Consider the following 25,070-nt stretch of genomic DNA (forward strand, 5'->3'; position numbering starts at 1 on the left):
TTATTTCCTTTTTTTTTTTCCTCCTTAATTTATTTCCTTTAGCTACATATTAATGTAGTTAATGTTCCTATGTAATGGAAACTTGGAGGAAACTAACTCAAGTTTCAAGAAGTTCTTTTAGTTTGAGACTGCTAAGTTAGTATTACCAATGTAATAAGGAACACTGCCTGTCATTTGGTGCTATTTACCAGATTACAATACATTTTTGCTACTCCTACTCTGTTGATAGTACTTTGATTAGCTGCTCTATTTTCTGTGGAACCAGTACAATTACACTGTGCAATTTTCTTTTTAGTACCGTGAGAAAAGGTTGGAGCAAGAAAAAGAACTACTGCAGAATCAGAACACGTGGCTGAATGCTGAGTTGAAAACCAAAACTGATGAACTTCTACATACTGCCAGGGAAAAAGGCAATGAAATCTTGGAGCTTAAATGTAATCTGGAGAACAAGAAGGAGGAGGTAGTGCAATTACTGAGTGCTTTTGACGTGTCTTGTAAATTACACCTCCTGGTTAACTATTAAACAAAAGGAAGTACTTTAATAACTGTATTTGAGTAAAAAAAAAAAAGTTTTGCAATTAATAAGGAGTTGTTTGTTCTTTTAACTTGTGATTTTTAATGAATACATATAGTTACTATTACCTAGAATAGTCAAAGATTTTAATGATAAGCTAGAAATTTGGGAGTCACTGATAACAAAGCTATGCAATGGTATAATGCTATTAAAATGTATCAGAATACAGTTATTAATAAGGGGAAGGGGAAGAAAGATCTGACTTAACATTCTGTGCAGAGCGGGGTGATTATATTTTTGTTTTTCTACAACAAAATAGGTGGCAGTCAGTGGCCATATTTTAAAAGTGCTTGGGTCCAGTGAACTTCTGTTTGCGTACCTTAGCAGTTTCTCTAAAAACTGTGACAACTGGTCAGGTTTTCTGTGGCACATTGCACCACTGAGGCTTGTGGGTTTATTTGGTGGGTAACTGAAGCAATCTGGGGACTCTCACTTTTTAATTTAGCTGAATGCATGGGAGCAAAGATTGTTAGAAAACATAACCATTTGTGCTCTTTCTGGAACTTTCATTTTTTTTAAAGTAAAAGACAATGAGCTGGGTATTTTCCAGAATAAACTGGACTGGAAATACAAATGTATACATGGTGTTCTCATTTATTCTTTGAACAGGTTTCCAGAATGGAGGAACAGGTAAACGGCTTAAAACAGTCAAATGAAAATCTTCAGAAGCATGTGGAAGACCTTTTGAATAAACTGAAGGAGGTAAGACGACTTGAAGTATATGTGAATGTTCATTACAGTTGCTTTGACAAGTTAAAAAACAAAATATGGAAAATAGGAATAGTGGGAATGCTGTCCTACCCTGTCTCTTCTTTAATTTACTAGGCAAAAGAACAGCAAGCTAGTATGGAGGAAAGATTCCACAATGAACTGAATGCCCACATAAAATTATCCAATTTGTATAAGGTGAGTTTATTGATTCTGTTATAAGCATATATTAGTATTACTTGGGGCTGAATCTTGGTATTAAATGTAATGCAGGCCACTTTGGGTTCCCACCCCCAGCCCAAAAAATACGGATTTGGGGAAGGCTAATTTCCATTGCAAATGGAAGTGGAGGTCCAGTACTACAACATCAAGAAACAGAATGCGGAGAAGCAGCTGCTAGTGGCCAAGGAAGAGGCTGAAAAAAATTACAAATAAGCGAAACACCCTGTTTGGAAAATTTCATGTTGCTCACAGCTCATCTCTAGATGATGTTGATCATAAAATCTTAACCACAAAGCAAGCTGTGAAACATCCAAATCATTTTTTTCTTTGCTGCTGTCTTAGGCAGCATTTGAAATCTTATATTGTTTGGATCATTTTGTAGATTAAGCAAAACTGTGGTTAAAATAGTAATTTTATGCTCACTGTATTGAGGCTTCATGTTGTATGAATGTTGTTATGTCTTACAACCACATGGGGTTGTAATAATATGACGTATTGGGAGGCAATGATTTGTATGTAAAATAGGACTACACAAGAGATTTTTCTGAGTTTGGTTAGTAGAAGTTCATTTTGAATAACACTGCAAGTGTTAATGATCTGATTAAGACACAGCTGGATGTAATGTATTGTGTCAAATAAAAATTACTTCTTGAGATGATGCTTATTTTTGTCAGCTTGAAGAATGAAAAATTTCCTGTAGCCTATTGACTAAGACAGAGTCAACTAGCGGAGAATTGATTGCTCTTCAGTTCACACATATTGGATTCATGGGTTAATGAGTTCTGTTTCCTGAGTTAACTTGCTTAGATACCTATGTAAACGTCCTACCATGCTTAATTCTGAGTTCTATGTCAATACTTTGTCTGATTATATGTAAACTGATACCCCTTCCTTGAACAGCAAGTCAGTAGCTGACTTTTCCAGACCATAATGCTTTACCATTTACCTTTTAATATGGTTTTGTTTTGGTTGTTTTGGGTTTTTTAATCCTATTAATTTATGCTTTTATTATAGAATCATTGATTTGACGGGGCTTAAAGTTTTGTCTTCTGCTTAACATAGTTTGCTATGTACTTGCGACTGCTGACATATTTGTCTGACCTGATATTAAAAACATTGAGTGCCCTCCCATGAGAGCCTATTCTGAGACTTCACTGATTAGCGAAAGTTGAGTCATCTTTAGTTTAGTTATCACTAATGGGCTTTCAGAATTGCTAAGGTATTGTACAGTCTTGCAGTTGTGAGATCTCTAACTGGAAGCAAAGAAACATAAACTGTTTATATAGGATTCCCTAAAAATACCAAATTTTACAGAATGATCAAAATTGAGCACTCTATTTTTCTCCAAATTTTCTGTAGTGAAGCGAAGGAACAGCACCAGCTATAATGAGCTAAAGGGTGTGCATTGTATTTGGATTTGTCATATCACATTAATGTCGGACACTTCTTACTCTCAGCTGGGCAGTTTGATCAAAGTGAGACTTAATCCAGGTGGAAGAAGAGTTGTACAGTTTAGGTGAATCCTTTAGCATTTTACTCAAAGTGCATGTTCATAATTTTTGGTCAGTTTGAGCTTTGTTATTAAAAATATATTTGCTATATACTCAAAAGGTTTAAAAAATGCTTTTTTGTAGAGTGCTGCTGATGACTCGGAGGCAAAGAGCAATGAACTTACAGGAGCAGTGGAAGAGCTGCACAAGCTCCTGAAGGAAGCAGGTGAAGGTAGGCTGTGAGTGAGAACTGGCAAATGAAGCAGAACAGTTGTACTGCTTTGTAACTACCTTGATTCATTGAAAAATAGGTATTGAGTGTTTGCGAATGTAACTTCATCAGCTTTTGGGCTGGTGGAAACATCAGTCAGCTGGTAACTAAAATCTCATGTGACTAGTTGACTTCACCTGAGTGGGGCGGGAGAAACTATTTTCAAATATACCAGGAATTTACTTTGGATTTTGATGACAGTGTCTACTTATGCAACATATGTTTTCAGTTTAGTGTCTTTGTTTAGATTTCTGTTCACTGATAAAAGGACAGTTCGTGTTTTAGCCCTCTTCTATGCAAGGGTGATAGGCAGCAGTTCATGGTTCTGTCATGCTACTGAGTTTTCTTATCAGCATGAGCTTCTGCAGATCATGTAAAATTAAAGTAAAATTTAAGGTACCTATGCAGATTTTGAACTTTTTAAAAGAAAAAAGTAAAAACTACAACACAGCAAATTACTTGTCTGATTTAATTTTAGCTAATAAAGCAACCCAGGAGCATTTGGTTGAAGTGGAAGAGTCAAAAGCTGTAATGGAGAAAGAACTGAGAGAGAAGATCAGTAAACTGGAAAAGGAGCTGGAGAATGCTAATGATTTACTGTCCGCTACAAAGCGCAAAGGTAGGGATAACACTGGAACTAAAATACATAAAGCCTTGGCATTTCTGTTGTCTTGCGTGGAAATACTATGCTGAATTTCTGTAGGAAGTAAGTGCATTAATTAATCCTCGGTCATTTCTAATCATGAATTTTAGAAGCTTGTGTGTGTGTGTATATATATGTATGAAAATACATACCTTTGATTTGCCCACTAAAAAATACATTTCTATCAAAATGTTTTTTGAAGTTCTATTGTTAATCTGACTTACTGTTTCAAAGAAAAGCGAGAGGAAGCATTTCTGTAAGGCTGAATCATCATGCTTTTAATGGAGAGGGGAGTGGGGATGACCAACTATTCTTATTTTCCTCTTAAAAAAAAAAAAAAAAGGCACCGGAAAACAAACCTCTGTCCTTCAATTTCTGTTTAACATTAAATCTTTCTCAATATTCACTGTTCTAGTTCCATGGGTTTTTTTTCATTCTCAATTTTCACTGCTCTGTTTCTGTTTGCTACATTTAAGTAATTTCTAAAGGAAAGAGAGCACAGCGGGAAGGAACAGAGAGGCATGAAGTATATTTGGTGTGCCTCTGTGTTAATGAAAGTAAACCAGTGCTCTGCCACTAAACCTCCAGCAGTTTGCTAAGAAATCTGATGTTAAGCTTTGCTGCAGTTGTTTCAATTGCTTACATTCAGAATTTATCTACATTTTAAGTCTTAATAGCAAAAGCTTTTCATCGTTTCAAATTTTCAATGTCTCTGACTCGTTTAATATATGGCATGGAAAATTGTGTATCATACCAGTCACTTGCACATGTATATTTATAATATAGATTACAGAAAGCTCTTCAACCAGTAACTTTAAGAGTTTAAAATAGTCATTTAAAATACAGTAGTCATAAAGCACAGAGGTGTACAAAGACGTTCTTTATATTAATGAAGAATATGATGAGAATTATTGCAGCTTTTTAATGGTGATTGGTGGGATTATGTCTTCAGGAGCCATATTGTCTGAGGAGGAGCTGGCAGCTATGTCTCCCACTGCTGCAGCAGTAGCTAAAGTAGTGAAGCCTGGAATGAAATTAACTGAGGTAAGTGAGCAGAAACTTCAATTTCAAGGCCCTTGAAATGCTAACAGAGATACGCTAATGATATAAAGGTGCAGGCTTCATTCGCTGTTCTGGATTTGGTGTAATACGTGATTGAAGTCGATGAAATCTTTTCATGTATTTGAGCTAAGCTATTGGGATTTTTTTTAACATACCTTACAGTTTTTCTTTAGTGGATCAAAACATTTATAGGGTTAAGTTCTTTTTCTGAAAGAAATTATTTTGTGCACGTAAACTTATTTTCTGTATGCATTCTTGCCAGGAGGGGTTTTTTTTGCTTATTTACATAATCTTTTAATTTGTACTGCTGCTCATTTGGCTTATACTTGCAGAAAAAAATTAACGATAGGTCATACATATTCTAGGTTTTCTTTACACTTCTATTTATGCAATTTGCATTTTCATTTTGTTTTTTATTGTTCATTCTGGCCAGCCATTAAATTACTGCGTTCTGTGCTTGCTGCTTTCTTCTGTAACACTAGCTTTGATATTTCTATTATCTTAAACTTGCATGTTTTGTCCCTTTTACATAGAACTCTTTTATTGCGTATAGTTGCACTACAAAAGTTTGCGGTTTTCAAATTCATAGGGATAACTCTTTGCCATGGTATGAATCCTAAAAACACATTGTTGTAAAATTCTTAACTTGTTTCTCTGAATTAACTAGTTTAGAATTGTATAAAATTATACTACCTTAAGGTATGAATTGTAGAATTACTTCTTCTTTAAGAGGTCTGTGCAGGTGTATCAAAACCAACCAAACAAAAAAAGGCAAAACAATCTTTTGTTGCAGCTCTACAATGCATATGTAGAAACTCAGGATCAGTTGCTTTTGGAAAAGCTGGAGAATAAGAGAATCAATAAATATTTGGATGAAATAGTGCAGGAAGTAGAAGCCAAAGCACCGATCTTAAAACGTCAGCGTGAAGAATTTGAACGTTCCCAAAAAGCTGTTGCTAGTCTGTCTGCAAAGCTTGAACAAGCTATGAAGGTCAGTATAAAGTAAAAGAGCATGTAAAATTATGGGAAAAATGGATTTTTAATTCCTTACTGCTAATAGCTTTTAGTAAACGTATAAAATGGATCTTTGAGTCAACCTTTATTGTGGGAAAAGATCTGTTGAACTTTCTAGCTTGCAGTTTATTGGACTGTACAAAGTGTTTTACAGAACCAACATTTTCGTATTTTTTTATAATGAAAGCTTAAATGTGTTGCTTAAATAAATAAAAAGCTTATATTTTTAAATTAAAATAATTAAAGCTTAAATAAAATATATATTAAAAAAAGATTTTTTTTATATAATGAAAGCTTAAATGTGCTGTTTTGCAATCTGATTTTCTGAGAGCAGAATTCTTTATAAACAAAGATTAGTATTTTTCTGTCCAAAGAAATAGAATTGGACTTCAGTGCTCACTTCCCATTAATTTTAATACCTACACTAATACAGCATGAAAGACCGTGGCTTTTGATTTCTAAATATTTAGAGTTTAACCTTTGGAGTGTAACTTTAAAGTAGTAAAGTGCAGTTTGATTCACAAGGCATGTCTCTACATGATGTTACCCCTTTGGAAAGGAATGTTTCTGTGTTGGATTGCTATCTGTATCTTAATGTTTGTATGCTTGCAGGAAATCCAGCGATTGCAGGAGGATGCTGATAAAGCCAATAAACATGCCTCTCTGCTTGAAAGAGAAAACCAGAGACTGGAAATACAAGTAAAAGATCTTTCACAGCAGGTAGAACAAATGTCACTGTGGTTAAATGTACTATTTACAGTTTATTTGTTAATATGGTGCTGTATTTGTGAAGTTTACTTGGAAGTTGTGTTCAGCCACAGTCATGTAGGCTTTGTTGTCATAAGAGCCTTAGTGATGTTAAAAGCTTCTCCTTAGGACAACATGGTATTTACATTTTTGCTTACAAAACTGGAGTAAGTTTAGCTGGACAGAAGTGATGCTGCTTTAGGATAGTATTGTTAAACATCTGACATGGAAAGAAACCCCAAGCTACTTTGATTGACTGGAATATCCTGTGATCTGTTCACAGAACTGAACACAGACTGTCCACTTCTGATCTTGATGTGGGTTCCTTTTGTCAAATTGTTTTTCTATAATGTAATTCTTACCAGGATTTAATGATTGTAATAGTTTGCATATTGTAGGACAAAAATACTGAATTTCCAAGTGCTTCAGTATATTGTTTTTCAGAGTGAATGTTTGAGTCTGTGTGCAAGTCTTACACTATAACATTCTCTTTCAGATTCGTGTACTTTTAATGGAACTTGAAGAAGCTAGAGGCAATCATGTGATTCGTGATGAAGAAGTGAGCTCTGCTGACATCAGTAGCTCTTCTGAAGTGATATCTCAACATCTAGTCTCTTACAGAAATATTGAAGAACTTCAGCAGCAGAATCAGCGTCTCTTGGTGGCTCTTCGGGAGCTGGGAGAGGCTAGAGAAAAAGAGGAGCAAGAAACAACATCATCTAAGTCAGTTTTCCATTCCTTCTAATAAATGTTTATACTAAGTAGTAACAGGGATTTATTCAAATGCTTTTTGGTTTTTTGCTTTTGATTGTTACTAATTGTGTGCATATGCAAGTGCATATATGCTCATGCGCAGCTATAATTCATAAAGGCAAGTTGTTATTAAACAACATTATCTTCGGCTTTAGATTAAAATGGCTTTATAGCTATGTATCTTGTAATATTTCATCAAAATCCAAAGTAAAAATAATTTTTTATTGGTCTTTCAGTGAATGTGTTATCACACAACAGATCTGGTTTTTAGAAGAGATAAGTTTGATTCCCATTAGCTGGACAAAAAATTGAGTATGTGCATACCTAATTCACTAGCTGTTAAGCCCACAGATAATGTAATTTTGTATTAAGGGTTCTTAGCTTGATTCTCTGCTCATGCTGCTGACTGTTTTTTGAAGTTATTCACATGAATAAATTGCCTCTATTCTGCTTTTCATGGAAGAGGCCTACTTTCTTTGTCATCTACAAAATAGCAAGCCAAATGCCAGTCTTCCTTTAAGTTTCCTCAAAAGTCTCAGTGCTTAACTTTCAAAGGGGCAATAAATGTACACTGAAGAAATTGTGACAAGAGGTTGTGTCATCTTGGTATGCCTCACTGTGTATGTTACTGAAAACAACTTGTTGGTTTCAGAATTTCTGAGCTTCAAAGCCAGCTTGAGGAGGCTCTCAATGAGCTAGAAAAATTGCGTGAATCACGTCACCATCAGCTGCAGCTTGTTGAGTCTATAGTTCGTCAGCGTGATATGTTCCGCATATTGTTGGCACAGACCACAGGAGCTATCATTCCTTTGCAAGGTAAGCTTCATGTTTCTGCACCATTGGAAAAAAATGGAATTGTCATTTGCTCTGAGTTTAGTCACTTCTGTTAATCTGGTATTCAGCTTTTACCTTTACTCACTGGAAAACCCATGAATTTGGGTTTAGACACATAATTTTATAGTCATGACTAATGTGTAGTGGTGACTATGTGTGCTCTGGGAGCATATTGCAGATACAAAGAATGAGTTGCTTAGGAGAGCCCAAGACTTTCCTAGCAATAGTTTTAGTTTTAGCTGTATTTCAGTGCAGATATATGATCTTCTGCTTTGGCAAGGATTCATTCATTTATTTCTTTTCAGCTTCAGGTATGTTACCAGATGAGATTTCTCTTACATCTACTCCAAAGCGCCCAAATTTGCCTCAAGCCATGTCAACTCCTGCTCCAGTATCAGTGGCTGAGTCAGTGGAGACTGTGGAGGCTAAGGCTGCACTTAAGCAGGTATATTTTTCAATAAATACTGTAGAAAGCTATCACTGTTTCCTTTTACTCTTGTAAGCACTTTAAAGTCTGTTTTTTGATGCAGTTGCAGGAAGTTTTTGAGAACTATAAAAAAGAAAAGGCAGAGAATGATAAGTTGCTGAATGAGCAAAATGAAAAGCTTCAGGAGCAGGTCACAGACTTGAGGTCACAAAATGCAAAGATTTCCACACAGCTGGAGTTTGCCTCCAAACGGTAAATCAACTATTTAATTTCATTGTCGTATGTATGTGTTCTTTATCAATAGAATCACGTTGCCTGCTTGGTATCATTTGTTCAGGAAGAATTGCCAGTTAAACATTAGTATTGTCTTTTCTGTTAAAGAGCACAAAGGAAGTAGTGAAGGTGGGGTCAGGAATATACCTTATAATCGAGTGAGCCACTTACGTGAAAACTGATGCACAAGAACATGAAACATACAGCTGTGTACATACACCTCTTGCAATTAAACAATTTAATGTGGCAAACATATACTTTACTTTGTTGTTCCCTGTGAAGTTATGAAATGCTGCAGGATAACGTTGAAGGCTATCGTCGAGAAATAACATCTCTGCATGAAAGAACCCAGAAACTCACAGCAACGACTCAGAAGCAAGAGCAGATAATTAACACTATGACTCAAGACCTGAGGGGAGCTAATGAAAAACTGGCAGTGGCAGAGGTTAGTAATACAGTGTTTTTATTATACTGCTAGATATTCCAAGTTAGCACAAGAGTTTTTATTATTGTCATGAAAGCTGTCAGAACTTGAATGTGTGGCTTTTTGAGTGCATCTGCTGTTAGATTTGTAAAAGATTGCGTGCGTGTATATTTGGTGCATACACTTGTAACATTCCAAAAAATACCTCAAGTACTGAGTGAAGATGTAAGAACATTCTGAACATGTTTCAGTTCACAGAGAAAACAGAATGTGGTTAGACAAACAGTTTTGTTCTTACTGTTCTTGGCTTAATTTGCATGAATTTTAACTTACAATCTTAAAAGCTCTTTTTATAAATAGTATTTATTTATTATTTAAATAGTATTTAGTATTTATTATTTAAATAGTAATGATCATAAAAATAATACTAAAATGAACGGACAGACTTGGGATTGATAACAAAGTTCATGTTATTGTTTGGTGTCTTAAAGGTGAGAGCAGAAAACTTAAAAAAAGAGAAGGATATCTTGAAGATGTCAGATGTGCGTTTGACCCAGCAACGTGAGTCTTTATTAGTTGAACAAAGAGGACAGAACTTGCTACTTACTAATTTGCGAACTATTCAGGTATGTGGTATTCCTATGTACAAGTTTGGTCTGTCTTTAAGAATTTTCAATAAATGCCCATCAAAACCAAAATCCCAATTATGGGATTGGGTCTTAATGTGGATTTTTTTATTTTTATTTTTTGTTAGAAATTAACACTGAACATAAAATATTTAAGCAACCTGAGCAGCTTGTTTAAGCAAGTTTGTTATTCCTATCCTAATTTATGATACTCTGTTATTTACCTGGGCAAAGTCCTGGGAATTTTGAGTTGACAGGAAGGGTTTTCACAATAAAATGGAACCAAAACACATTAAACAAAGTGAAAGGAAAAAATCACTACGTTAATTTTTCTGATAGCAAAATTTACCACTGCCTGCCTTGGTAATGTATTTTCTTAAGGTATATTTACTGTTACAATTCTGTGTCTTCTATTGTAAGTTATATTGACTCTTAGCATATAAATACTTATGGTTGCACATTTTATCTTGTGACTGAATTCTATTTCTGTAGTAGATCTTTTCAGTTAGATTGCATGGATAATAGATTTTCTTCCAATAATACTTACTGTGTCAATAGTTTTGAGATATTTTTTTTTTAACAAAAAGTCATACATTGTAAGTGCTAATTTTCATAACTTTCTGTATCTGCTATTATTGCTTGCTCCCTGCAGTAATTATTTTGTGGATGGGAGAAGTGTTTTGACAACTTGAAATGCTGCAGTAATTTAAAAGAAAATTATTAAAGTGTGTTGTAAGCATAGTGCATTATGCTCTTTTTATCAGGGAATACTGGAGAGGTCTGAGACAGAAACAAAACAAAGACTCAATAATCAGATAGAAAAGCTGGAGCGTGAGATATCTCAGCTGAAGAAGAAATTAGAAAGTGAGGTGGAACAAAGACATTCCCTTACCAAAAATCAAGAGGTAAGTATGAATATGCTAAACTTGCTTAGTGAAAATAAAGTAACAGTTGCACGGCTTCTGCCAGCTTACGATGCACTGTTTTTTCATATGAGTAATTTCTAAACATATTTGGTCTTTGTGCCATTTGTGAATAATTACAAATTTAAGAACCTTGTGTTTTCAGGTTCACATCCTGGATCTTAAGAGGCAACTGGAGACTGAGACAAACCGTCACATTAACACAAAGGAACTTCTAAAGAATGCCCAGAAAGAAACTGCAATGTTGAAACAGCAGCTTAACAATACGGAGGCTCAGCTAACATCACAATCATCACAGAGGGCTCCGGGGAAAGGTAAGACATTTTTCTGCATTGAACTTCTGTTAAACGTTGCTGTCTGCAGAATGGTAAAATTCATAATTGATAGTAGTTTAGAATTAGGAGGTCAGTCAGCTAAATAATAAACCTCTTCATTATTACAATCACATATTCAAATGAATGATAACCCGTATGGTTTGTTGAAGTAAAATTAATGTCCAAGCAGTCTTTTACAAAGGGGAAAAATAAAGCAAAACTTATTAAAGGAGCCCTTTTAATTTTTTTTGAAAGAACTTAAGTCTATTAGGTTACTTTTAAATACCCTTTTTTTTTTTTTTTGTCTGACTCAACAGTGTTTATTGTAAGCTGCTATTTTGGTTAGGGCTGACAGTTTTATTTAGGGAGATTTTGTAACGGTAATTGCTTTTTCCATGTTACTGTCCGAAAAAGACTTCAGTTTTCAACAGAACAGTGGTTAAAAAAAATTAATTAAAATTCACTGGTTAATTAATTTGTTCTAATATTATAGGTCAGCCTAGCACAAATGAAGATGTGGATGATCTTGTAAGTCGACTAAGACAAGCTGATGAACAAGTTAATGACCTGAGAGAAAGACTCAAGACTAGTTCTAGTAATGTGGAACAATACAGAGCCATGGTTCTTAGTCTAGAGGAATCCCTTAATAAGGAAAAACAAGTAAGTAGTTACCATTGTTTATTAGAGCAAAAACAGAAACAAAATTAATTTTTTTGGTTTTGATTTGTTGTTTTTTTTCTACGGTACAGTCTGTAGGATTATGGGAGGAATTACAAAAAACCTAAAGTTAGTTCAGAAGGTATTAGAATATAATTTAGTAAGACCATATTTTAGACAATTTTATTGAAAACACTTTTAGCCATGGAAACATTAAAGCTTTTTGCAGCATATTTTAAAAATGTATTATAAGTTTGACTCAAAGCTGTATTCTGCCAGTGTCTTCCTTTGAAAGAGGGGAATTGACTTTTAAAAACTCTTCCTTATAACCCTGTGATCAGTGATTAAAAATACTAATTAGCTCTATCAAGAGCAGTTAAGTTCACACCTGCTTCAGTAAGGTCTTCAGTGATGCCAAAGAAAACTCTGTATGTGGTGTTTGTGGGAAAAGCTTAAGAGCGACCTGATCTGTTGTACGCTCCACTGTGTTAATAGTGAATGAAGCTTGTTCTTCCAAGCTGTTCAGCGTATCAACATAAGATAGATTGGAGAAACAGAATTCCCATTTTCTAACTGAAGTTACAGCATCGGTATACAATGGAGCACTGCTTATCTAGTATCCAAGTTCTCTGCCTGCCTTCTGTTGCTATAAAAACTTTGTAGGGGCTTGATACGCTTTAATAATATTGTAGATTCTAGTGAGTAATAAAAAAATATGCCGGGTACTGCACATTTGAGTGCAGTCACCTAAAACTTTTAGATGTACCATATAAGGTATTGCAGCTTTGAAGGAAAAAACATAATTTCAATGCTATTTGTGATTCTCCACATTTTTAGTGGTGGTGTTCTAAATGAGATGCTCAAAATACCTATTCTGGCTTTAAGTTGTTAATAAAATAGTGGCTTCGCATCAGAATACTGTATTTAAAGGAAACAAAATTAATGTCTTCTGATGAATTTTAATGAAGGTGACAGAGGAAGTTCGTGCAACAGTTGAAGCTCGTCTGAAGGAGTCTGCTGAGTATCAAGCACAGCTAGAAAAGAAGCTGATGGAGTCAGAAAAAGAAAAGCAAGAACTTCAAGAGGAGAAGCGTAAAGCTGTGGAGAATATGGAACAACAGGTACGCACTGAATGCCCACTCCGTTGTAGAGACTCCTTTGTAGAGAGTCCCCAGGAATGTGCTTTTACATAATTCCCTAACCTTCAGTTTGCTTTCACAGTATAGTAGCGTCCAAAACTAAATCTTTTAGGATGTACAAAAGACTAAATTTGTGCGAGGTTTCCAAACACGAGTAGTGCATTAACCTTATCACTTTGTTAGGGGGGTTGTGTATTTAAAGCTGTCACTATCTTCCTGAACTTTGAGCACAATTTGCAGAAAAACATGAGTAAAAGCCTTTGAGAAAAGTTTCTGAAAACCCTTTTTGGAGCATGAGCCAAAATCAGATTTGTAGCATGCACATCTCTTAAAGCCAGAGTGGTCTGTGCCCTTATTTGTCTGATTTATATTTGGGCTCTTATTGTGGTTGAAAGAAACAAGATGACTGCAACTAGAACTACTGCAGGTCCAACTCTGAAAGAACGGTAATATGTTTTTACCAGGAAAGAACTCTGTATGTTAGTAAGTCAAAATCTTGAAAGCATTTATCTTTTTTAATGCTAATTTTAATCTAAAAATAATAAAATAATCATGCTTTGGTTCTACATTATTCATGACTGTCTACATTCAAAGCCTTGCAGTGTTCAATACTCCATAAAATACTTTGCCATTTAGTCTTGGGTTTGTTCTTCTTTTGTCTTGTTGTTTCCTCCCTCCCCCATCACTGTAGCTATCAGAACTAAAGAAGAGTCTGTCAACCGTGCAATCAGAAGTTCAGGAAGCCCTTCAGAGAGCCAGCACAGCTCTAAGTAACGAACAGCAAGCCAGACGTGACTGCCAGGAACAAGTATGTTGGTAGCATTTGCCTACTTTAGCCAGAGGTAGCAAATATTATGCTAGTTTTTCATTTTTTTTCAGTTAAACTCAAAATGTTTTTTGAAGGTAGTACTGCTAATCAGAGACTTGTGGAGGCAAGAGCACATTCTCTATTGTGTGAACATCTGCTTATTTAATGCTTCATTTTTCTACCTGACCAACCATAGTGGTAATATCAACTAAACTGACTTTGAATATAACAGTCATGCTGCAAGCACAGTTTGTGTCACATTTCAGAAATAGAAGATGCAGTGTGTTACTGTTTCTAAGTTCTGTTTCATTATGTAAAGAAATTGATGGAGGAATGTAATTAACTGTTTTTAATTAATTGCTACCTCCTGGAGGGGTGGTGGTGCGCAGTGTCAAAAAAGAAAACTGAACTCTCATAAGACAATGGAGAAAATATCTTTCTAACCCAAATGTAATTGTTGTCTTTTAAAACTATGGGGCAATATGATACTTGGCAGCACCTGATAAGATTGTTTTGTTACCAGCTGTTTTTTAATGGAAATCTACTTTTCTGCAGGTAAGAATTTCAGCAACACTGACCAGTGTAGAGGATGTAAAAAAACTGGCTGTTGTTTAATACAACCCAAAATTTAGTAGACGGGCATTTCCATTTTTTCCAGCTAACACTATGCCCATAGCCTTTCCTTAGCTTTTTAATGTCATGCAGTAAAATATCTTTGCCCATTCACATGCAGAAGTAAATAGTGGAGGTTCTTAGATTAATACCTGCCTGTTAATCTGTGCAGCATCTACAGCAAGAGGTTTGATTGTAGAGTAACTATAGAGTGTGTCCTCCTGCTAGCCGTTCCAGGAAAATTATTCCAAATTTTAGTTTTGCTTAAAAATAATAATTTCTTTTAAGGGAACTATTCTAAGCTTATCCTGCTTTTGTTGTTGTTGTTGTACTTGAGAATGACAGAGGTTTTGGCCAGTGCTTTTCTTATTGATTACTGGTTACTGATTTTGTCTAGAACTTGAGAATCTCTTTGTACATATCGAACATATAACATTAAAGGTAACAGTCTACTTTTAACATTTTTCTGCAGGCAAAGATGGCTTCCGAAGCCCAAAATAAATATGAACGGGAATTAATGCTTCATGCTGCTGATGTTGAAGCATTACAGGCTATTAAAGACCAAGTTGCCAAGAATGCAGCAGTAAGGCAGCAGCTAGAGGAAGCTGCTCAGAAAGCTGAGTCTGAATTGTTAGAATGCAAAGCCTCCTGGGAAGAGAGAGAAAGGATGATCAAGGTATGATTGTTTTTATGGTTTCAGTGGATTTTTTTTCAGTTAACAGAAATTCAGCCACAGAATTTACAGCCATTGAATGATTTTGTTGTAGGACGAAGCTTCAAAGCTTGCATCCCGCTGTGAAGATTTGGAAAAACAAAATCGATTATTACATGAACAGCTGGAAAGTCTGAGTGATAAGATGGTGACTTCGATGAAAGAAGCCATGCCAGCTGCAGTGAACGTTTCTCTCAATGAGGAAGGCAAATCCCAGGAACAAATCTTAGAAATTCTTAGGTAAATTGAGCTCTGGGCTCCTTCTCTTGGTGATTATAAATCAGTTGCCAAATTAAATAGTTCTGTACTACTTTATATTTGAAGGATAATTTATAAAATTTAAGCGCTTTTTTCCTAGGTAGGAGGTGGTTGTACTACGTCAGTAACTAATATAGATTTCTTTCTACTCCTACGAAAAAAATGTGAGTTGGTTATGACAGGAAGCTAAATGAGATTTTAGCAATTGTGATTGGCAAGAAAGTTTCATAGATTTTTTTTTTTTCCTCATCGTGGTTTTTAGGGGGTCTGTATAGATTTTCAAGAATTTTCATCTACCATTTTCTTTTTGGGTCTTTCTGAACCAATTTCTGTACTCAGTTGACCTTTAGACATAAGATGCTTTGACTTAAAATGCTTTGCCTTGCATTTTCATTAATGCATCAATGATGTGTTGTTCATTTTCTTACTGCAGATTTATACGTCGAGAAAAGGAGATTGCAGAAACTAGATTTGAGGTGGCTCAAGTGGAGAGTTTGCGTTACCGTCAGAGAGTGGAGCACCTGGAAAGGGAACTGCAGGAACTGCAGGACAGTCTCAATGCTGAGAGAGAGAAGGTGCAGGTAAGGTTGGATATTATTGCTTATGATTTCAGTAAGTGAAGGAAGGCTGTTCTCTATGTTCTACTCCCTGTATTTGCTGCCTGTGCCCAAAAGTGAAGTTTTGGAGGAATCAGGTGCTTTTAAACTGGGGTTGCTGTATAGCCAAATGGGGGATCTTGTTCAGAGTCCTGTGAAGCAGTGTGGCAATTGCAAAGTCACATAAATAGGGAAAATACAGATAATTTCTCAATTCTTTCCCCATCTCCTATTTCTTAAGCGATATTTATTTTGAATGTACATGTGAGATAATGATAATTATGCTATGATAGATTTCCAGGTTGGTGTAATGCCAGATCCAGGTAAATGTGTATGCATATGCAAGCAAAAGAAATGACTGAGTTAAATCTTTTTCAAAAGGTAACAGCAAAAACCATTGCACAGCATGAAGAATTAATGAAAAAAACTGAGACCATGAACGTACTGATAGAAACCAATAAGATGCTAAGAGAAGAGAAGGAGAGGCTAGAACAAGAGCAACAACAAATTCAAGCAAAGGTTAGTGCTGAGGCTGATGTAAATTTTTCAGATATTGAAGCTGATGACTTAGTGTTTGGGTATACCATTGCTAATTACAATAAATACATGATTTAGATTGTGATTATTCCTTTACGTCATACACGGATGAGGAGGCTTTCCATTTAGAATTTTAGAAGACATTAGTCCACCTAGAACATTGAGAAGTTGAAAGTTCATTTTCATTTAAATTAAACTAAAAATCATTTTATCCAGCATTTATCCTTGGCTGGAGGTATATTAGGAACAAGGATATTATCAGCAGATAAATGAAAAACGAAACAGGATTACATATAAAGCAGACCACAGCTTTATTAAGAGTTTAAAAGGGAGAAACAGCCTCCTCGCATTTCTACGCATCAGTTATTTTAATGGAATCCAGTGCAGCATTGCTTGGCTTCTAACATGTAATTAATAATCTGTTTCCTGTACAAAAGTACAAAGAATGAGAATCTAAGATTGTGAAGTTGTACATATTTTTTTTTTCCTTTCTGTAGGATCATCCCCTGCTCTTGCTCCTCATCCTTCTCTCTGCCCCTAGCTGGCCACTAGAAGGCAGAGAGCTGGAAAAGAATTTATATCATGACTTCTTGAGGGTGTTGATTTTTCTCTCTCTGTCCCTTTTACTATCATTGTTCAAGATCTACCATATTCCATTTCTTTCAGTCTCATAAGATCCAGAAAGTTTAATCCCCAGTTGTGGCTTTTTTCAGGTACGCAAGCTTGAGGCGGACATTCTGCCTCTACAAGAGTCTAATGCTGAACTCAGTGAGAAAAGCGGAATGTTACAGGCGGAGAAAAAGCTGTTGGAAGAAGATGTTAAACGTTGGAAAGCCCGGACTCAGGTGGGGAATGCGTGTTTTCAAAGATGGTTTGGGGGAGGGGAAAAACCAAACTAAAAAAAGCTTAAATTTTCTTAAACACAGCAAACTAAGAAATGTATTTGAATTATGAAGCATTGTTTATGCAGCTTCAAAATAAGCTATTCTAATTCGTAGGCATTCCAAATCAAAATGCAAAAGGAGTAGCTCTAATTCAAAGAGATCTTCTGGATATAACTGCATAATCATCTTAAAAAATGCAAACTATTTTCTCAACCTTTCAGCATTTATTGAGTCAACAGAAGGACACTGATCTTGAAGAGTATCGGAAGCTGCTTTCAGAGAAGGAAGCAAACACCAAGCGTATACAACAGATGAGTGAAGAAACAGGCAGGCTTAAAGCAGAAATAGCCAGGTGTGGTATAAGTCAGTTGGTAAAAAGCTTTGTGCAAAGCAAAGTATTTTAAACAAAGCTGTATCTGGAAGTTTAATTTCTTAACTGTCTCCATGTAACTATGAAACTTTGGTATTCTTACAGTGGCTTGATAAAATGCAGGTAAAGTGAAGTGAGGATTGTTTTGGAAGTTACCTTTTTAGCTAAACTCAGTCTAAACTAATGTACTGTAGAAAAGTTTGTATTCTACAAATACTTATTTGTATTGCAAAATCCTAGAAAATGGAATTCACTACAGATAATGCCTGTGATATTACATAAATGATCAATTTTGAAACGTATGGATTATTTCAAAACATTTCATTTGCATCATCCTCTAATCTGTTGTGATTTAGAACTAATGCATCCTTGACTACAAGCCAGAATCTTGTTCAGAGCCTGAAGGATGAAGTAAGTAAAATAAGAACAGAAAAGGATACTTTGCAGAAAGAACTAGATGCAAAAGTCGCTGACATACAAGAAAAAGTGAAAACTATAACCCAGGTCAAGAAAATCGGGCGCCGGTACAAGACCCAGTATGAAGAGCTGAAAGCACAGCATGATAAGGTAGATATAATTTCTTTGCAAACAAACAAACAAGCTTATTAAAAAAGAGTGTGTTTTCATCTAGAGTCATGCGTAATCTAGCTAATGATCTTCACGTTCCCGTAGTACAGTACTGTATGAATACTTACCTGTGAAAAGTAGAAAATTACATCATTTATTCTGCTGTTAGCTCAAACTGCCACAAATCATGGTCTACACATCACTTAATATTTTGCAGTATTGTTAATGGAGTTATAGTGTTCATTAGAAGTTCTGTGTTTTGCCCAGATCTTTTTTAAACTATCAGTTTGCATGCAAAAGCAACTTGTGAAAGAAATTACATCCTAATCGAGTAGTACCCTTCAGCCTGATACCACTTAACATATTTCAGATGGTTGCTGAAGCATCAACTCAGTCTTTTGTAGAACAACAAGAAGAACAGGTTTCTGTCCAGGAAGTACAAGAGCTGAAAGACACTCTCAGTCAAGCTGAAGGGAAGACAAAGGCTTTGGAGGCTCAGGTTGAAAGTTTACAAAAGGTAAGAACAGTGAACAGTTTGAGACAACTAAACTCTACTGCAGTCTTAAAGGTGTAACCGTGTAGAATGTGAGGGTGGTTTTCTGTGTGTGTGCATGCACACATGAATACGTGAAGTGACCTATTTGTGCCTCTCTCTTCTTGGGAACGAGGGACCTCAAAGCTGTTTTAAACCCTGTGTCTAGTGTGTCTCACATTGTTTCTTGGAATACGTAATTAGGAAAGAGAATGCTAATCTTTCGGCTGTTGCATTCAGAGAGCGTTGGACTCCCCTATTGTTTATTAGGCGCCTTTTAACCTTAGTACAGTGGCCAGCCGATACTAGGTTCTGCGAGCTTGTTAGGCTGTGTATTTGCCAAAGTAGCTGGTTGTGGCCAATAGTTGCAAGTCTCTTTCTCCGTAGACTATAGCAGAAAAGGAAACTGAAGTCAGAAATCTTCAGGAGCAGATAACACAGCTACAATCAGAACTTGCTCGTTTTCATCAAGATCTGCAAGAGAAGACTACACAGGAAGAACAACTCAGGCAACAGATCACCGAGAAGGAAGAGAAAACTAGGAAGACCTTGCTTGCAGCCAAGCAGAAAATTGCACAGTTAGCTGGTATTACAATATTATGTTTTTCTCTATCCTTAAGGTGTTGCCTTCTGTTTGAGTTTTTGATTACTCCTATGAAAAAGCATTTAGACAGGATGCTTGAGTAAATATGGCCTACTTCATATTTTACGTCAGAGTTTTTCCTGGATTAGATGCTACAGGGATTGTTCTATAAATTAAGTTTTAATTTCTTCAAAAGATGATACAAGTATATAACTTCGCTGTACACTGGAGGTAAAAAAAAAATTTGCTTAGTTTTGACCAGCCAACAAGATAAACACCCTTTTTTTTTAATCCTTGTCTTGATTAGAGCAGATTGACACTACTAGCAGCTTAGGTAATTCTCCCCTTCCCTAAATACACAAGTGCAAAACATAATGCCTCCTTTATTTTTAACTGATGTTTAGAGGAATGATGGTTGTGAGAGCATGCTGAAAACATCTTGTTCTCTTGTGATTACTTCTTCATTTAATTTTTTATTTATGTACTATATATTTTTCTATTTTTTATTTATTTCATTGCAATTAAATAGAAAAGTGGCATGCGAGAGTTAAAATTGCCTCTAAGAGCTCCTTTGATAACTTAACATTTTTAAGAATTCAAGGTACTTCAGTAACCTGTTAAAACAGCCAGGTATTCAGCATGCAGGAACTTCGTAGGCAGCTTTACAGTGGCAAAACTGAACTCTTTCCTATTCGATTAGGTACAAAAGAACAGCTAACAAAAGAAAATGAAGAGTGGAAGCAAAAGAGCAGTTCATTAGAAGAGCAGAAGACTGAACTGGAGGTGCGGATGAGTGCACTCAAATCACAATACGAAGGTCGAATCTGCCGTCTGGAAAGAGAACTTAGAGAGCAGCAAGAGCGACACCATGAACAGCGAGATGAGCCACCAGAGTCTACAAACAAGGTACAAAATCCTTTTAGCTAGCTGTGTGAGAGGAAACAAGCAGCTCGCAACTCTTGTAACTGAATGAGGACAACCGCTGTCAGTACAAGCACCATTGGCCGATTGGTTTGGTTTTGTGTATACAGTAGTTAATAGTCAGAACTACTTTACCTGAAGGTGTTATCTCTAAACATCCTGAATAGCATATTAATATGCTGTAAGAAAATTCTTATCATAGGACTCCTACGCTTAAAAACAAACAAACAAAAATAATACTAGTGAGCCCAACAAACGGTGCACTATTCAAATTCCACTGTCCCCTCATTTTGGAAATACACAAGTTAGCTTTAGTAAGGATTCAGAACTTAATCTAAAAGTTACTTCCTGCCATAGTCAGAATTACTGGTGCTAAGAAGCATGCAGTTATATCATTCATTGCGAATCAGTCAATGAACGATTTGCACTCTATTGTCTTTTTATCTATGCATTCAGTATAATGGGTCCTAGCTGCTATTGTCTCAACGGCTTCAGAAAATACATGAGAAATTACTGAATTGCTTTACATAACTGGTATGACTGGTATGATTTGATTTGGAGAATTTGCAATAATCATGGAGTCTGACTAGGTACACTTAACAGTCGTTTCCTAACAGACTTCTTTGCAAAGATATCTGTCTGGCTTAAGTGTTTTATCAAACTGCTTGTTGTTTGGTATGTCCATGGCATGATGGTTCTGTTTCTTACTTAATAGGTCCCAGAACAGCAGAGGCAAATCTCACTCAAGTCTACTCCAGCTTCAGGTGAAAGAGGAATGTGAGTTGAAGGGTTTGGGAGTTTTGCAGTTTCTGTGGTTGGTGTTTCTTTCTCCTGTCTTTATCTAGTTGCTGCTTTTTTTAGTAAGCCACTGACTTTTCTCAATTTTTCTTAAGCAACTTTAAAGATACTGATTGACATAATGTTCCTCCTGTTTTCCCAGCTATATTTAATCAATAAAGCTTTTAAGCTGTTAAATTGTCATATTAACCACCAGGAACATGGTATCTGGGAAACATAAAAGACATTTTAAAATCTTTCAAGATTCTTGAAGTTGTACAGTTTTTTGTTACTTTTAACCTTTTTTGGATGGGGGTCAAGAATCTCAAACATGAGAAACAGACTAAATAGGTGGTAACTAACATAATAATGATAAAATAGTCAAATGGCTAAGCTCTGAAATGGGAAATATTAAGGTATTACTAAGTCCAGGTGAGAAATTCCCCTCAGTTTTTATGACAGCATCCTTTTGAAAGCAAGGCTTTCAGAAATGCCTCCTAAAATTTGGCTGATCTTTGTCTCAACCAGGAAATGGTGTTGCTTTCTCTGTATTGAGTGAATCAGTTAGCTTTAATGCAAGATGTATCACTGCAATAAAGACCTGTCATGGCTAAGCACTACGTCTGTTGATCTGCGTACAGATTTCTAGTTGATTACCTTTGAAGAAACCTGTCAAACCTGTAAGCTGGACAAAATGCTACTGATGGCATAGTGTGTCTGTCTGTTTTCTTTTTTAACTATAAACAAATTTTGGAAGACAATTCATTATGCCCTTGTCAAGCTTTTAAATTTTAAACCTTTAAAAATTAGTATTTCTGGCTATGATAATATATTTACATTTGGTATTTTTAAAATCTGCTTTCTGCACTACCATCGTGAAACCAATACCCTGTTTTTCAGTGCTAGCACTTCAGATCCACCAACAGCAAATATTAAACCAACTCCCGTTGTGTCAACTCCAAGTAAAGTGACTGCTGCTGCAATAGCTGGGAATAAGTCTACCCCAAGAGCCAGTATCCGTCCAATGGTTACTCCTGCTACAGTCACTAATCCTACCACTACTCCAACAGCCACAGTTATGCCTACAACACAAGTGGAGACTCAGGAAGGTAAGCATTTTAGAATAGCGTGAGGATCTACAGTAATCATAAATGCTACCTTTGTCTTGAAACCTTGGTGATCACTAGTTTGAAAGCATCTCAGATAGTTTTATTGTCCCTGCATCTCTTTCAATATGGCACTTCTATGACCACTTCTGTGGCAACAAAGTTCATCATTCCTCAACTGAAGATGGGTATAAGTGATGTTAACTCAATGTGCAAAACATTGAAGCTGTTTGTGTAGGGCATTCTGAAATGGAGTATGTGAACTGTGCTAGGTAATACGAAGACAGTTGAATGTGCTACTGTTTGCCTTTCAGCTATGCAATCAGAAGGACCTGTGGAGCATGTTCCAGTCTTTGGAAGCACAAGTGGGTCTGTGCGTTCCACCAGTCCTAATGTTCAGACATCTCTCTCTCAGCCCATCTTGACTGTTCAGCAGCAGACGCAAGCGACTGCTTTTGTGCAGCCCACTCAGCAAAGTCATCCTCAGATTGAGCCTGCTAATCAGGAGCCATCCCCTACCATTGTAGAAGTTGTACAGAGCTCTCAAATAGAGAGGCCTTCCACTTCTACAGCAGTGTTTGGCACAGGTTAGTTTTATTTTATAGGCCTGCCTTTTTGAATAGTTCCTTTTAAGTAGCTCCATTTGGACCCTTGTCAAACCAGGCCTAACTTCAGTGAAAGAATTTGCTCTTCCCCCCTCCCTCCCATAGTTTATTGCACGTTTTACAAACTTCTGAGGTTTGGCTCTTTTCTTGAACCTTCTGAAATGCTGTTCTCACTGCATTCCTTAAAGCAGAAAATAAATATTCACGTGTTTGTTTATCTATTCAAAGTAGCATTGGGGTTTAACACATTAAACCTTGCTGCCTCTTTCCATGGTACTGTTGGAGTGAGGTTAATTTTAGGAGTCATGAGTAAGCTCTTAAGCTGCAATATATAATGTGGAGAAGAACTCTAAAGCTACTCAGTGTGATATACTGTTCTACATCTGTTTTTCCCTACATAATGTAGATTTTGGTGTAGGGCATTTTTTTCCCCAAATTATGCTTTTGTAAACTACTTGTTTGTTTGTTTGTTTGTTTCCTGGCTGATACTCTTAAACTTTTAGGTGTACTTATCAAAAGCAAAGATGTTGGAAAAAGTATTTTAGTTGCACCCTGAAGCTTACATTTGAAGTCAGTTAGGTTGTGAGTACAGGTTCAAGAGCATAAAGCTTGTAACAAAAGGGGCTAATATTTTCATGTCCTAGGAAATGGCACAAGGTGATTCTGATTCTGTGTGTTGTCATTCAATGCAGAAAAAGAGTCCATCTTCCAGAGAAAAGCACCAAACCTTTTGATTTTTCTGTTTTGTACATTGTTCTGAAAATAACTGAGAGGCTGTCTTTAAGTTTCAGCTACCCCAAGTTCTTCACTGTCTAAACGTCCACGGGAAGAAGAGGAGGATAACACTGTGGAAAACTCAGACCAAATTTCGGAGGAAACAGTGGATGTACCTCTTCCAAAGAAGATGAGAAGCATACAGAGAGTCGGACCTGAGGTTTGCAAGAACATAAAATGCTACCACTTAGTCTGTCCCTTTGGAAGATTTTAATGGGAAGAACAAGTATATTACTTCAAAAGCAAGTCACTTAATTTTTAATGTGACTTTATAATCTACTGGGGAGGAAGCAATTATGTTTGAGTATTGTAAAAGGTAGAGGTTCTACCAGTTGCAATGAATTACGCGAATCTCGGTGAACTAAGGTGGAAGAGAGAGGGCTATATCCTAGCACTGAGGAGGAGGAAGGTAAAAAATTTTTCATGTGTGGCCTGGAAGGTCATTATCTACAGTTATTCTGTAATAAAATGTGGTGTACTTGAGATGCCAGGGAAGCAAAGATGAGTTTGATGGAAAAGCTTGGAGGAGGTGGATATGAAAAACTGGTGTGAGGGAATTGGGATGTCCTGCAAAAAATAAATCAACTTCACAGAACCTCACAGCAGGCAACTCATGAATAGTGTTAAGGAAGTCAAAGGCATTTTATTAATTCTGTATGAAAGGGATGTTGCATAACAGAAAGGAGCAAGATTGTGTGAGAACATTATCACTTAATTACCTGAGAAAATGGAGGTGGAATGGGAGACCTTGAGTGTTTGGTTTTGGTCCTGAAAAGATTTAAAGACACTAGGGTCCAGTGGACTGCACCAGGGAAATTTTATTTCTCTGGGGCAGAGAGGTGGGGTGCTAGATAAAAGCAGAGCTGAGGAATAATAGTAGAAGGGGAACAAAATGTTGCCCATAATCTTTGTGGAAAAGATATTAAAAAAAATAAATCTCAAACATATTAAAGAACCAAACTTCAGGGCTGATGATGTGTCTTAAACAAGAAAAATGTATATTCTTTCAGGAGGAAGTGACAGCAGAAGAGAGCACTGATGGTGAGGTAGAAGCTCAAACATACAATCAAGACTCACAAGACTCAATTGGAGAAGTAAGCATATTCAAAAAAAACCCCACCTGCTATTTCAGCAGAAAGAGCTATTTTTTTAGGTGGCTTTTTTTTTAAATTCTCAATATTTTTAGAAGTGAAATCTCAAATCGGTGGAAACTACTTATAACCTTTTAAAGTTTAGACTTCCAATGTTTAAGGATAAATACTCAATTTTTATTGCATTTCTTCATGTACCTGTATAAGTAATGTTCAGAATGTTAATGAAGCTTTGC

At 36.1% G+C, this 25,070-nt stretch overlaps 1 protein-coding gene across 3 annotated transcripts in view; it reads left to right on the forward strand.

Annotated features, from left to right (window-relative positions):
- Positions 1–25,070, forward strand: part of TPR (translocated promoter region, nuclear basket protein) — a 42,562-nt gene that overhangs the window by 4,797 nt on the left and 12,695 nt on the right. For all 3 annotated transcript variants that reach the window (XM_040610284.1, XM_040610286.1, XM_040610285.1), the window contains exons 6-39: positions 296–460; positions 1,184–1,276; positions 1,400–1,480; positions 3,139–3,226; positions 3,744–3,884; positions 4,861–4,952; positions 5,764–5,961; positions 6,597–6,704; positions 7,228–7,454; positions 8,137–8,300; positions 8,624–8,763; positions 8,849–8,997; positions 9,301–9,463; positions 9,934–10,068; positions 10,833–10,973; positions 11,137–11,305; positions 11,799–11,965; positions 12,931–13,083; positions 13,793–13,909; positions 14,994–15,197; positions 15,289–15,473; positions 15,925–16,072; positions 16,469–16,606; positions 17,338–17,469; positions 17,730–17,860; positions 18,235–18,445; positions 18,816–18,962; positions 19,365–19,563; positions 20,261–20,466; positions 21,197–21,258; positions 22,159–22,367; positions 22,679–22,951; positions 23,755–23,903; positions 24,754–24,837. In XM_040610284.1, the coding sequence (XP_040466218.1) occupies positions 296–460; positions 1,184–1,276; positions 1,400–1,480; positions 3,139–3,226; positions 3,744–3,884; positions 4,861–4,952; positions 5,764–5,961; positions 6,597–6,704; positions 7,228–7,454; positions 8,137–8,300; positions 8,624–8,763; positions 8,849–8,997; positions 9,301–9,463; positions 9,934–10,068; positions 10,833–10,973; positions 11,137–11,305; positions 11,799–11,965; positions 12,931–13,083; positions 13,793–13,909; positions 14,994–15,197; positions 15,289–15,473; positions 15,925–16,072; positions 16,469–16,606; positions 17,338–17,469; positions 17,730–17,860; positions 18,235–18,445; positions 18,816–18,962; positions 19,365–19,563; positions 20,261–20,466; positions 21,197–21,258; positions 22,159–22,367; positions 22,679–22,951; positions 23,755–23,903; positions 24,754–24,837 (5,169 nt within the window). The remainder of the gene's footprint in view (positions 1–295; positions 461–1,183; positions 1,277–1,399; positions 1,481–3,138; positions 3,227–3,743; positions 3,885–4,860; positions 4,953–5,763; positions 5,962–6,596; positions 6,705–7,227; positions 7,455–8,136; positions 8,301–8,623; positions 8,764–8,848; positions 8,998–9,300; positions 9,464–9,933; positions 10,069–10,832; positions 10,974–11,136; positions 11,306–11,798; positions 11,966–12,930; positions 13,084–13,792; positions 13,910–14,993; positions 15,198–15,288; positions 15,474–15,924; positions 16,073–16,468; positions 16,607–17,337; positions 17,470–17,729; positions 17,861–18,234; positions 18,446–18,815; positions 18,963–19,364; positions 19,564–20,260; positions 20,467–21,196; positions 21,259–22,158; positions 22,368–22,678; positions 22,952–23,754; positions 23,904–24,753; positions 24,838–25,070) is intronic.

The sequence above is a fragment of the Falco naumanni genome, chromosome 11, assembly GCF_017639655.2.
Source record: "Falco naumanni isolate bFalNau1 chromosome 11, bFalNau1.pat, whole genome shotgun sequence".
Taxonomy (NCBI): domain Eukaryota; kingdom Metazoa; phylum Chordata; class Aves; order Falconiformes; family Falconidae; genus Falco; species Falco naumanni.